At 36.1% G+C, this 15,217-nt stretch overlaps 1 protein-coding gene across 1 annotated transcript in view; it reads right to left on the reverse strand.

The window, feature by feature from the left end:
- CADPS (calcium dependent secretion activator) overlaps positions 1-15,217 on the reverse strand; it is a 542,165-nt gene that overhangs the window by 299,166 nt on the left and 227,782 nt on the right. Inside the window, 3 exon segments of the mRNA XM_051980071.1 lie at positions 8,757-8,878; positions 14,267-14,433; positions 14,436-14,499. Coding sequence (XP_051836031.1) covers positions 8,757-8,878; positions 14,267-14,433; positions 14,436-14,499 — 353 coding nt within the window.

Genomic DNA, 15,217 nt, shown 5'->3' on the forward strand with positions numbered 1-15,217 from the left:
CTCTTTCCCTTCCTTCCTCCTTCTCTTCTTCCCTCCCTCCTTCTCTCCCTTCTTTCCTTGCTTCCTTCATCCTCTCTCCCTTCATCCCTCTCTCCCTCTTTCCTTCCTTTTTTCCTTCCTTCCTTCCTTCCTTTCTTCCTTGCTTCTTATATCTCTTTCTGTGTGTCTTCTTTTACACACACATACACACACACACACACACACACACAGAGGCAAGTGATAGAATTAGTGCTTGAACTTTTAAATGATATATGTGGTCTCTGAACATCTAAACTCATGGCGGTAATTTAGCTTCTTCCAATAATTCACAGCTTGTGAGAGGTTAGGAAAATTGGATTGGGGTGTGTGTGTATGTGTGTGTGTGTGTGTTTGGGGTTTGGCATTTTCAATTAATTTATAATGGCAACCTTTATTTCCAAAGAAAGATAAACATTTTCTTCTGGCACAAAAACAATTGAAATTGTGCCCAGGTTCCCACAGGCTTCAAGTCATGACTTTATAAGCAGCTCCATTGCACTGAATATTGGATGTTGAACTTGGGCCTGAAGCCGAATCCCCTGGCAGACAGGAGGCCGCTCCTCTGGAAAGTACACTCATTTCCAGGCAGTTGACAATGTCATTCATATAGGTCACTTTGGACTTTCCATTCCTTTCTGATCTGTCTCCTCTACTGGAATGATCCCAATTTTTCCATTGTCCTTACCTTCCTTTCCCAGAGAGGACAAAATAGTCACAGAGCTTCTGACCTATTTGTGTCATTTTAATCTCCCAAATTTCAAGATACCCCAGAGATTTTCCTTTACAATTGAACCATTTTCTCCTTCCAGAAGTGAATTCCAATTAGGTAAGAAAACTCTGTTTGGCATTTAATTTTCTTTAAAACCTGGTCGGTGCTTTTCTTTCTAGTGTTCTCATACATTATTCCTTATCGTATATCCCCATTGCCCAGTTTTCTATTTCTTGCACTTGAAACTTCCATTTCCTATTTCCAGCTTTGGCACTTGGGAATCTTTGGCTTTCCTTAGTTCCTAGAATGTTACTCCTCTATATGCTTCTTAAAATCCCAGAATTCTTTCAGGGCTCAATTTCTGCTTCTTCTTCTGCAGGAGTCCTTTCTCAGTCTGTCCCTCCCACCCATATTACTTCTTCTATCAGAGTTCTTTCCATCTACTTTACATGCACCTTGAATATTTCTGCTATGTCTACATAGTCTTGCCTTTTAAAATGGAAGGTCCTTGATATGGGTGATTATTTTTCTCTTTTCTTTATATTGCTAGTATTTAAAACAGTTTCTGTTACATAAAAAAATTCTTAATGAATTCTTGTGGACTGAGTGCTTACAAATAACTAAACTGTCCCTATCATTTGACCCAACAATCCTATTTCTGATCATATAACTCAAAGAAATAAAGATCTAATATAGATCAAAATATTAAGAACAAGATGGTTTATGGGATCCAAGAGTGGAAAGAATATAGGACCTCGCTGACTGAGAAAGAGCTGAAAAGACTGTGGTATAGGAATGAATAGAATTAGGCTATTGAAAAAGAAAGGATAAATACAAAGGATTCAGAGACCCATGGGAAGAACTGTAGGGATTTAAAGTAGAAGTAAACAAAAATTTCCATAGTGATAACCACACCAAGGAAAAGATCATTGAAAATAACCTGGAAAAAAACAGAAGTCCCAGAGTACAGATGATGACAATGATCATGATTAGCATCTATGTAGTACTTTACAATTTGGTTAGAGTGGTTAGAGGGCTGGGTCTGGAGCCAGGAAGACCTGAGTTCAAATCTAGCTCTAAACATTTACTAGCTATATGCCCCTGGGAAAGTTAGTTGACTCTATTTTCCTCAGTTTTCCCATTTGTAAAGGAGAAATGGAAATGACAAATCATTCTGATATCTTTGCCAAGAAAACCCCCAAATAGTTGTAAATGACTGAAGTAATTGGACAATAACAGTTTTAACAAAGGACATGTCAAATGTGGTCTCATCTGATTCTTAAGACAATCGCTGGTGGCCACTATTATTACTGTCTCCATTTTATAGTTGAAAAAAATGAGGCAAACAGAGGTTATTTGCCTCAGGTTACAAACCTAGTAAATATGTGAAGTCAGTTTTTCCTAAGTCTAGTCCTGGTGCTCTATCCATTGTGCCATTTAGCTTCCATTCGGGTGATGAAATCTATCTCCTTTTAAAAATGTTGGATGTCTTGAATGTCTATGTACTCAAAGGTAAATACCTGCAGGTTAAAGTTTATTGATTGCATTGATATTTAATAGTAAGTCTGTAATAACCCAATTCAATAGAATACATTCATTAAAGTAGCTGCACCTGGGGAAGAATGCTATATTCTTTTTGCCAGCCATGGTCATTGCATTGGATATTTTTGCTTACTAGTTTCTCTTTGTTATAAGAATTCAGTTTGTGGGAGATACTGTTCAATAACGACAAAAGACATCAATATTTTTTTTTAAAGAATAGAAATTCACATATAAATACCAGAACCAGAAAATCTCAGAGTTGAGAGGGACTCTGGTGGCTCTTTAGTGAGAGTATCATAGCTGTATAAAAGGGATTTAGAGGTTGTGTTTTCCAAGCTCCTCATTTTACAGATGAGGAAATTAAGACTCAAGATCATAAAGGATTTAGTTTCGGAACTGGTATTTTAACTGAGATCCTTTGAATTTAGAGTCCATATACTTGTTCCATTATAAATACCCATATCTTAACATCTTTGATGATATTTTATTTTAATTGTTATTAGTTGCTACTAATTTTATATATTTGTATAAAGAAACATGACAGTTTAGGGAGATGTGATTCAATAATATGTAATTCTTGAACACAAAGGTTCTGTTCATTATAAATTCATTATAAATCATAATTCTAGATCATCATAAGTAACAGATGGGGAAATAGTGATCTGATTAAGATCACTTCTATAAGGCCTAACCAAAGAAGTGAAGAAGAAGATATAAGCATTAGAACATCCAATTTCTTTTTCTGTCTTTGGGACTGATGATAAAGGATGCTTTCTGAATTACCTAAAACTTCCATCCATCCACTTCTGTTTACAAAAAGCAAACAATAAATTTTCCCCTTGTCTAGTACAAATGATATACTTAATTCACATGAAAAGATATTGCAGTTACTCTAGTTTCTTGAAAATTACTTAACTTACAATATTCTCATTTAAAAAGTCAAAGGCCCAAAGGCAAAACTTCCCATGTGGTACATTTTATTTTCTCATTTCTTTGGAATTTGATAGAAAAGAATTTAGCCATACTTTTTAATTCACTATAATAATGAAACTCATATTTTATGAAACCCATGGTCTGTCAGGATGTAATGAACTTGTTAAATGGCAAAATGCCAAATGGCATTATGGACTTCATTACAGTGCAATATAGACTCCATTAAGTCAACGCAGAATGGCACACTCATTCAAGAAGGCTTGTCTCCGAATTATTTAGACTCTCATTTTTTAAATCGCTTTTAGTAATTCTCATTCAAAGAGTGTCCTAAACATCAAGACACCACAAGTTGACTGAGGAAAATACAAATAGTGGATGCATATCCTCCAGTAGATAGAAGCTACATGACTTTATCTTGCATCAAAAAATAAATTACATCCTGTTTGATCTCATGGAGTTCACATACAAAGGTATGTTGGCCATACAAGATGATTTAACCCACAAAGTCTTTATATGCATATATATATGTATGTATGTATGTATGTATGTATGTATATATTTCTGTTCTTCTCCATTTCTCTTACAACTAGAAAGGTCAAGATCAAACCAAGGCCAGTGGTTTCAAGTCCTTTACATATGAAGATGACTCTCAAGTGAGCATCTCCAAATTTGATTGCATATTGTTTCATTAGACTCCCGTCTCCAGCTATCTACAGGACATTTTTTACATTGAAGTTTAGCATCAGATGTTTATGGAATATCTTGATTATTGATCTCATCCTATAAAAGTATCCCAGATAGGCGTCCCCATTAAAAAAAATCCATATCAAGGTTGGACATGCTCAAGTATATTTTGACTGGTCTTGAGATTTCTGACTATGTTAAACAAACTGCTAAATTCAACAAAACATTTACAAAGTGCCAACAATGTATGGTACTCTGTACCATTCTGTTGCTATAAGTGTTTTTAATCTTTGAACCCCTAGAACTTAGCAGAAAATCTGACATGTAGGGACTTGAACTATAATTTCATTGGTAGAATGAATTTCCAGGTGAAGGTATTTCCTCTACTAAAGTAGTATGGCACCATCTTAGAAACTTTGATTTTAGAAAGTTGTCTAAAGAATTGAATGCTTCTTGCCCATTCTCACACAGTTCCTTACATATCAGAGGCAGGTCTGAATCTAGCTCTTCCTGTTTTCTCACATGAAATACTGCTTTTTTTCATAAAGTAAGTGATTTGTAAATACTTGGTGACTGGTTCACTAATACAGAAATAAAAACAAAAGAGGCCCTAGACTAAAAAAAAAACCTTGCATCCTTCTATAGTAAAATAAGTGATTTAGAGCATTAACAATAAGGAGAAAGGCCTCATGTAAGAACTGGCAGTCCATTAAGAACCTATGAGTCAGTCAATGGGAAAACCCTTCCCATGAATTCCTATCCTATCCTATCCTATCCTTAACTAAAATTAGACAAGTCTTAGAAGGTTGCCTGAATCTCCCAGAGGTTACATCACATGTTTTGTAAGTATCTGAGGCAGTATTTGAACCCAGGACTTTCTGATTCCAAGTCCAGTGTCATATTCATCATGCCATGCTGCCTGCCTTCAAGTAGTTGAATTACCTATGAAAACATTTACCAGACGGAATCAGTTAGAAATTGACTTGGCAACTGAGATCCCCCTCCCAGAAGTGAGGTAACTTGCCTTAAAAAGGATTCCAAGTCAGGTCTTTCTGATTCTCCATCTAGTGCTTAGCCTATTACCCATCTTTGACAATAATTCATTGGTCCAGCACTTTAAGGTTTATAAAATGCTTTCCTTTTACATTTCAAGACTGAAATGTGTAATTTTAGACGCAATAAAAAAAAATTCATCTCTATACACAAGCATTTAAAGATTCAAAATTAACTACACTAAGACATATTAATTCCTAGGGTAATAACGTGGAAAATATGTTCTCCCAAACAACCTTCTTTCAGCTGCTTGATTTTTCTTCTGTCTCAATGCCTTGGATTTTGACAAAGGAATTCTGTGCCAAAGTATCCTGGTTTTTTAGCTTATACTAGTTTGATGTAGCCCTCCCTCCCTCCCCATCTCCCATTGCCCCAATTCAAGATTTGCTTTATTTTTACCTAGGCAGGGATTTACCTTCTCCAGACCAATGTTTGCTCAAGGACTGGCAGATGATTGCTCTATTTAGGGTGTTAAATGACATGAGCCACCTTCCTCACAATAGTGCTCTCAGAAAAGTATCACACTGAGACAAAAAGGTGAGGAAAATGTGTTTTGGGATTTAATCTTGGCTAATGGAGGAGGAGGTAGAGAAAGAGGAGGAGGGTACAATCAAGAGGAAAGGAGTTCTGGCACAGAGATGTATGAAAACAAGCAACAATTAGCACCTCACTGATTGATAGACTGGTGGCAGCTCCAGTTTGGCTGGAAGACAAAGATCCCCATTCCCCACTCCCTTCCCTACTCCATTTATTCAAGTTGTATAAAATGCTATCAAAGTGAGAACATGTTATTAATATTAATAGGAACTAAATGACCAAAATGGAAACTGCGTTTATTCTTGGTACCACATGAAATCAATAGATAAAGCACGTTGCAAACATTAGATGGCTCCATAAATGTTATATTCTCTTCCTTTTCTTTCTATACTTCTGTCTCTGCCTCTTCTTCCCTTCCTTTTTACTATTCTTCCCCTTCTATTCCTCCTCTATTCCCCTCTTTTTCCTCTTCCTTTTTCTTTCCCCATCCTTTTCCTCTTCTTCCATTCCTCTCCTACCTTCTTCATCTTATCTCTTCTCATCTTCTTCCATCTTTCCCTCCTTCCTCTTTCTTATCCACTTCTTCCTTTTCTTCTTTCAATTCCTCCTTTTTCTTCTTCCTCTTCTTCTGCTTATTATTCTTTGCCTCTTCCTTCTTTTACCTTCTCTTTGTTCCTTCTTCCTTCCTCCTCACTAAATTATTTTAGATTGAGCTTGGAATACCTGGATCAGAGATACTTCTGCAGTGTGCCCACTCTGTCCCCACTTTCTCTCTCTTTTATTTGGGACATTATTTCAGGGCTCTTGGACAACAGAATTTACCACAATGGGAACCAAATATTCTCCCCCTCCCCAAAAGATGTAGCTGCAACACATCATGATAAGGCAGAAAATTTGCCAAGTTATGTCATTCTTGCCTATGGTAATTTTTCACTGGGAGAAAAAATGAAACTTCATTACTTGCTAATTTAAAGCTGGAAAAGCATGAGAGAACTGAAAATGTGTGAACAAGTAGCAAAAACTACATTTAATTTCCCTATTTAATTACTCACTAATTTAACTCATTAAGTAGAACTTGACTTACTCCTTCAAATAAACTTAAGATGGGTTATAATGTCCCCATACCTTCTTGACATATGATATTCATCTAGTGCTTTGTCCAACTTATTCCTGCTCAAGCATGCAGTTACTTATATTGTCTCAAGTTAAATAATAATTTTGAAAGAGGGTTCAAGTTTAAGCTTTATAAAATTATCCTTATATCAGAATAGTGAGTTGTTACATGGAGTTCTAAAGTAGAGGGAAGGATGGACTAGATGACCTCTCTTAAGAGCTTTCAAGGTCTAGGAATTCCACTAGCCATACTCTCCCTCCACTGACACAGCCGCCATTCTAATTTGATACCTCATCAATATTGTCCCGGACTATTGCAAATCTCCTTTCTGCTTCCTGTATCTCCCATATCACATCTGTCTTCTATCCAGCTGCTAAAATAATCTTATTAAAATCTCATTCTGAACATATCACTCTTCCACTCAAACACCTTTGATGAGTCCCTATTGCTTTTAGAAAAAATAAGGCACTGCTCAGTTTCACCTTTAAAGCCTTTCATAATCTTGTTTCAGCCTCCTTTTGTGGTCTTAGTTTACATGACTCCTTTTCATGCACTCAAGTGGCTTATTTGCTGTTCCCCAAATCGACATGTCCACCATCTTCCTCTGTCTTTGCAGAGACCGTCTATAATTCCTGGAATATTTTCCCTCCTCACCTCTTAGAATCTTTTGATTCCTTCAAGACTCAATTTTGATATTACTTCCTATGACAAACCTTTACCTTCTCCTATGGGCAAGAGCTCCCTAGATCTTAGCACACGACCTAGCAAATAGTAAGTATTTAATAAATTCTTGTGATGGGTTGATCCTTTAGTTGTTCTGCCCTCTCATTTTTTCATTATCTTTTAAAATGTTGCCTCTCCTGCTAGTAGAATATTGAGAACAATGACCATTTTCACCTTTTCGTTGTGGCTATGACTAGAATTCTTCAGCATGTGATGTGCTCAAGATATGGTTGAATTAATGTCCTGAAACAAACGTTATTTGCCCAGAGTACCAAACCTTCAATCATAAGTCTCTGCATTTTCAATGGCTGTTCCCATATTATTGCAATGCCGTCCCCCCTTCTTCATCTTCACTTTCTAGCTTCCTTGGCTTTCTTGAAGACTGTTCAAATCCTATTTTCTGTCTAGGAAGCCTTTCCCAGTCTCCTGCTGCCAGTGCCTTCTCTTCTAAGATTTCCATCAATTTCATTAGTAATTCAAGTAAAAAGCATCGATTAAGTGCCTGCTATGTGGGAGGCAGGATGCTAAGCCCCGATGATACAAAGAAAGGCAAAAGTAGTCCCTGACTTCAAGGAGTTTATACTCTAATGGGAGGAAAGAGCATGCACAAAGCAATGTACAAATGAAATATATACAAGATAAACTGGAAACTTAGTGGGAAGGCACTGATATGAAGGAAGACTAGAAAGGCTTCTTTTAGAACATGGCCAAGGAAGTCAGAGGCAAAGAGAGAGAGAATCATAGGCGTAGGGGAATAGACAGTAAAAATTCTCAGAGTAGGAAGGTAAAGTGTTGTGAGCAAGGAAGAGCAGGGAAGCTTCTATCACTGGATGAGAAGTAGCTTGCAGTAACTAATTATATATAAGTTGTCTCCCCCAGTAAAATATAAGCTCCCTTAGGGTGTGTTTTTGCCTTTTTTTGTATCCCCAGGGCTGAACTCAGTGGCTGGCACATATCATGCACTTAAATGCTTCTTGACTGACTGGCCCATTGACTTATGTAGCGTATAAAGGAAAATGTCTTACCCATATTCCTGACATTGCTGTAGTGTATTCAACAGCTACAATTGTAAATTTAAACTGTAAATTTAAAATTAAACGTGTCACCTTTTTTTCCCCCAAGAGTTACAGTCAGTAAACTAGGCAGTCCCTAAGGTGCTTAAATAAAATATTCCGTTTGGAAACACATGCTCTTCCTAATAGGATTGCTGCTGAGTTTCCTGTTTAGTCTTCTCTGCCTTGAAAAGGAGACATCTTGTCTATAGCTTCCAGATGAAAAATGATGTAGTTAAAAATTGTCATTGAAAGCGTCTATGGCGTTAGAAAGGATTCCTTAGAAGATCTAATGTATAGAGGCTGACATTGCAGCCTACCATGGTCCACCTAAGAAATGACCCCTCATTCCCAGAGCACCCAAAGGGCAGCCACAGAACACATAACTTACGTTGGCTTGGAAGCTTCCGCTTGGTCTGTCTGAAGTTTTTCTCCTCCCTCTACCTCCATAGTGCAATATACAATGCGATTGGGGGCCAAGGACTTTAGGCCTTGAACTTCCATGATCACAACCTATGGAAGGAGAAAAAAAAAAACAGAACAAATTATACCCAGAATTCACTGTTGTCATCTTCAATATGAGTGCTTGCATCTACTATAGGGTAAGGAAGAATATTAATAAGAACAGGTTCTTTTCAAATGGGCAAAGATCATTAAAAACAAACAAACAAAAATTCATGTTGGAAGGCTTAGTGGAATGAATGGTGAGTTGATACAACCATTCTGGAACAACCCCCCCAAAAAACAATGGTATGGAATGGGAGAAACCATTAAATCTTTCATACCTCTTGATCTAGAGATCTCTCTGCTCAGCATATACCTCAGTGAAGTCAGTAACAGAACAAAGGGTCATACTGATGAAAAACTAGAAATAAAGTGGTTCTTTATCAACTAGGAAATTGCTGAATATTTTCAATACATGATTATTATGTGGAATTATTATGGTACCAAGGACAACAGAATGGCCATATCTGGATACTGTTGTCTCTGGGCCCCTGTAGGCTGATGAACATCCAGAGGAAGGAAGTCCAAATTGTCCATATCATATGAGGATGATTTTGATGGAACTGGGGATAGCCAATCTACAGAGAAATCTGAGGAGAGCCATTCGTGAGACATATCTTCAAATATCTTCAAGAGGATTGTCTTATGAAATTTGTATTTTACCTTGTGGTTCTAGAATATCAGGGCAATTTCCCTTTATAATTTCTTTAAAGATAATATCCAGATCTGAGTGGATGCCTATCAGTTGCAGAATGGCTGAATAAATTATGGTACATGAATATTATGGAATATTATTGTTCTGTAAGGAACGACCAGCTGGATGATTTCAGAGAGGCCTGGAGAGACTTCCATGAAGTGATGCTGAATGAAATGAGCAGAACCAGCAGATCCTTATATATGGTAACGATAAGACTATACAATGATTAATTCTGATGGATGTGGCTCAGGGAGCTTTTGTAAATTGGGATGTCACATGGAAAGGAGTTTAGACCTGTTTTGATTCACAGCCACAGAAATGAAGATCTCACTACTCCTAGAGATGGGGCATTTTACTTGACTTGCCTCCCTTTTGGAGACCACACATACAGTGAACCATTTAGCCACTTTCTGTGGCTCTCTTTATTAGATGTTTCCCCTACTTGTAAAATACATATCATTAATAACCCAGGAATGAGTAGTCACCTGTGGAGCAGACTTCCATTTCCATGAAATCCAGAAGCAGAGTAATTTGGGGCAGTTCTAATCCCTACAAAGCTTTTCTGTTTTAAGCTGAAACCTTCTCTGTAGCTTTCATGTGGCACTTCTTTTTTTGTCCTTGTGGTGATAAATGAAATGTCTAATTTCTTTTCTATATTTGAAGGACAGCATTTATGTCCTTTGTCTCTCTGTTCCGCTTCACCACCAAATAGTTTCTTCTCTGGGACAAACAGTCTCAGGTCATTCACCTGATCCTCACATCAAATGACATTCAGGATTCTTCCCATCCTTGTTGTCTACCTCTCAACATATTTCAGTTTGTCATTGTTCTTAAAATGTGGTACCCAGAACCAAATAGGTCTGACCATGACAGAATCCTGAGTGTGACCACCTCCTCTGCTCTCCACATTATAATTTAATTAACACAGCTTACATTTGCATTACTATTTTGGCCTGTTTTGTCATGCTGTTCACTTCTAGTAGGATGGCGGTAAATTAAAATCCATTGGCCTTATTCAAATGAACTATTACCTCATTTTGTATACTCTAGTTAATTTTCTGTAAAACGTGCAATGTTTTATATGCATTCTAAATCCATTTCATCTTATTAGTTTTGGTCTTTTCTTATAGCCTATTGATTCATTTTTGGGCTGCAATTCAGACAACCAATGTGTTAATAATCCAACCTGTCTCAGATTTACATCGTCTGCCAACTTGAGAGGTATTTATATACTTCATCTAAGTCACTGATTAAAAGAAAAAGGGAACACCATAAAAATAAAAATAGATCACTGAGGCACCCCATTAGAGACCTTTTTCTGGGTCAACATTGACCACTCTTCCTTGATCATGACATCTAACCAATCTTGAATGCATCTGATTATAGATGCACTCTATCTTGTTCAAAAAGTGTATGTTTTTGACAAATGCTTTGTTGAAATTCAAGTATATATTATCTATAGTAACTTTGCAATTTAACTGTATATTAACTTTGTCAAATAGAAAAATAACTTTGGTATGATTTGTTCTCAATGGAATCACAATGATTCTTAGTGACTTTCCCAGGACTGATCCTTTACAATGATTCACGCTGGAATTTTGTCAGGAATGAGAGTTAAGTTCACTAGTATATAGATCTAAACAGTTGCCTTCTTTTCTTTGTTAGAAATAAATATTTGACATCTCTAGTTCTGAGGCAACTCTCTTATCTTCCAGGATCACTCACTCCCAGTGACTCATCAATTAAATTAAAAAGATCAGCACGCTGGCATTCCTGGTTTGGTGAATCAAATTCATTTGAAGGCAAGTAGATGCTCTCTCAGAATCTTTGAATTGGAAAGATCTTGTAAGGCTGTTATTTCAACTCATGTGTAAATGAGAATCCTCCTCCACCCCATAATTCCTTCAACTAGTGAGTGACCTTTAGCCCTCACTTGAAGAATACTAGGGAGAAACAGTCAATTTTACTCTTGGATAGCTCTATGTGGAAAAAACATCTTTTCTTTCACCAAGCTTATATTTGTGAACTGGCAAATCTGATTGCCTTTGTTTCTGCTATCCTGGGCCAACAATAAAAGCTTTCTCCTAGGGAAGAGTTGATTTTAAATATCTGAAAATCTGTCTTTTCTTAATTTCTTCCACACCAAATATTTTTCCCCACCCACTAAATGTCTCCAGTTCCTTTAAATGATCCTTAAATGACATAAATCTTGATGTCCTTCACTAATTATTAAGGGAAGCTTTTTGGTTATGTAGGCAAAGTATCCAAGCCCAGACCTTTCTCTATTTCTCAAATATGAATATAATGACTATTCCCTTTAGCATTGTTACAATCTAGAGTACAATCATTTTCATTTTTTTATGTATTCTGTCCCTTTTAAAGTGTGATAGCTATGGATTCTAAAAAAGTCTAAACAAAAAGAAATATGAGTGATTCAGCAGAACTAACATGTCAATGGACTCTGATATATATAGAATATTTCACATTCACAGTCCCTTTTGTCAGATGGCTTTTCTTCTCTACTTTGCATTAAAATTTATTATTGTGTGTATTTATGTGTAAAATATCTCACATGTTTTAGATCTATGACATCTTTCAATTTGTAAAGCATATATACACACATACATATAATATACATTATATATAATATGTACTTTATACATACACACACACACACACACACTCACTCACCTACACACACTCCTCCCACACACACCATGGGCATTTTACATATAATGAGTAATTCACAACATTTAATTTTATTTTCTTCTTGTTGGTGTTCTCTTTTCATCATTCCTGTCATTGCGTTAATTGTTTTCCTTTGTCTTCCTTTGAATGTGTTCATAAGTCTTCCCATACATCTATGAATTTTTCCCCCTACTCCCCACCTCCCACCCCTCTCCAGTCACACAGGCACATAGACACTCTTGGAGACAGTTTCTATTCAATCTGCTATTTGATAATCTTCTAGTGAAAAAGTTGTGGAGTGACCCCTGGGGTATTTGTGTCCTTGTACTTACAAGTTAAAAGGCTGTTACAATCATACCCACTTGGGATTGCTGTTCAATCCTAACACATCTAAATTCCAAGCAAGCGTGCACTGGAGCTGATAAAAATCAGTAACTGCAGAAAAAGGAGTTAGGAAAATGAAAATGGAAAAGCTTTATGAAAACCAATAAGCCAATAATTTTCCTACAGGAATGCAGGAGGGAATGAAGGAAAAATGTCACTTTTCATTGGAAATAATCAAATGCAAAGACACCTAAGAGAAACTCAGGCAGTGGCATTTTAAAAAAGAAGGTTTCTGTGAAATTGGACTGCTGATTTTCACACACCAAGTGTTCTACATTTAATTCAAACCTTTATCCTCTGACTGCAAAATGCATTTTGAAAACATTCTGTAATGTTACTAAGCTGATTTTGTCTGGATACAGAAAATATGTTTCCTGTGGTTAATTCACAGCATGACTTAAGGTGATTTAAAAAAATTAATTTCATCCTTTAAAACTCTTCATTAGACATGTAGAAAATTTTCCAAAAGGACTGCTATTTCTTCTTCCTACCAATATAGTTCAAATCCTTAATCATTTAGGTATGATATATACAATTCAACAATGATATTTAATAACCATGACATTTATATAATACTTTATGGTTTGTGAGGAGGTTTAAATATATGCTATCATAGCACTTCTTTGATGAACATCCTGTGGAAACTATTAACCTCATTTTGCAGATAAGGAAACTGAGGCTGAGGGAGGCCAAATGATTTTCCTGGAGTCACACATCCAATAGGTACCAGAAGTGGGGGATTCAATTAACTTTCTAATATATCTACCACTCAAAAGGGAAGTGATTAAATGAAAAAAAAGCAATCAAAAGAATAAGTGATCAAAGCCTTGATCACTGACGTTCTTTTTTTTTGCAAATATATATATACTATTTTCTTATTTAAGATCCTAAAATATTGAAAACAATGGCTAACTTAGTTGAAGTCAATTATGTTCTATGGCAAAGAGAATAGAAACTATAAAAAGGAAATTCACTGCTTATTATTAACCAAAAGCCTAAAAGTTAGTTCCATTATGTTTGGAAATCCTATTATTAAACTGTTAAAACTATTTACTGATTCAAGGATTTTAGAAAAAAATTGTCTTACGATTTTAGAATTACGCCCTTTAATTCTAACATAAGATCGACCTTGATAAAGCCTCCTTCAAATAGTTGTTTTTATCATAATTATAATGACTAAGAACGTTGGCTATGAAGAAAATTTGAAAGAAAAATGTACCTTCCTTAATTCAATAAAAAGTGGGGAACTGTGATTGTGGAATATTGCTTATATCATCATATTTAGTTGGTATGTAGGATGGTTTTGCTGAACTGTTTTTTCTCTCTCTCTCTTTCTGTGTTTGTGTTTGTGTGTGTGTGTGTGTGTGTGTGTGTGTGTGTTTTGGTTGTTCCAAGAGAAGAATTGTTGAGTAAGGAATGGATGGAGGGATATATTCATAAATGGAGGTGATTATAAAAATAAAAAAAAAGTAAAAGATTTTAAAAATTTCCTTAAAAGTGTTTTCCTTTCTAGTCCTAAGGAAATAATTCCATGTGGTTTGCAGCAGATACAAAAGGAATCACTTGTTCTACATTTAAATCACACTGTTTTTTCCGCTGATCCAGAGCTTACATTCTGGGGCTCTTACCTCCAAAGAGAAGGATAGCACAACATCAGATTTGGAGAGCTGGTTTTCATTCTCTTCTCCCATGTCAATAATGGACGTGTTATGGCTTCGTTTCAGTTTCTGAAGCTTGAATTCACCTCCTTTTGACACTGGCATACTCTCTAAGTTTGCCATTAGCAAGTTGACGATGATTTCAACTCTTCAATGTACATATTCTCCATTTCTTTGGACACAAATTTAGGAAACTTGCGCTCCTTAAAATAGAAAGAAAATGTTAATTGGGAGGGAAATGGTAGCAGAACATGATATATCTTTACCTGGACAGATTATGTCCTGTTGACAAAGGACATTGTAATGGCTATAAGAATTGGGATCATAGTTTTATAATTAATAGGATTATTGATTTAGAGATGAAAAGAACTTTTGAAACCAAAGCTCTCATTTTACAAACCTTTGTCTGCTTCTTTAAGCAAGCACAGACAGAAGAGTGTAAAGCTAAGTATTTGGGGCAGGAATGGAACACAAGTTTTCCTGCCTTTAAGTCCATTGCCCTAACTCCTTGCCACTGTGTTTCCCCATAAGGATAGATTGAGCACTATATGAAGTCAGCTGAATAGACAAATTTGCCCGTCTTCTAAAAAAATCAGGACAATATCAAACACAGAGCAATCAAGAAGAAACCCAAATATACTTTTCCCTCAGTGTTTTATCATGCTAGGTTACCTAGAATACTCTTCCCCTAATCCACATGTCCAAATCCTATTCATTTTAAAGATCTAGCTCTTTTATGGAACCTTCCAAATTTTCCCCAGCCAGGAGTGACCTCTCTATTGCTCGAATCAACCTAGCCCTTTATTGGGTGTAAATTACTGTAGGAGATAGAGAATTGTAGTGGGTATTAGGGAGACCAATTTCAAATTTTGATTTATAAATCTATTTTCTTTGCACTGACTTTGAGAAATAAACTTAACT

Source organism: Antechinus flavipes, chromosome 1 (genome assembly GCF_016432865.1).
Source record: "Antechinus flavipes isolate AdamAnt ecotype Samford, QLD, Australia chromosome 1, AdamAnt_v2, whole genome shotgun sequence".
Lineage (NCBI taxonomy): Eukaryota > Metazoa > Chordata > Mammalia > Dasyuromorphia > Dasyuridae > Antechinus > Antechinus flavipes.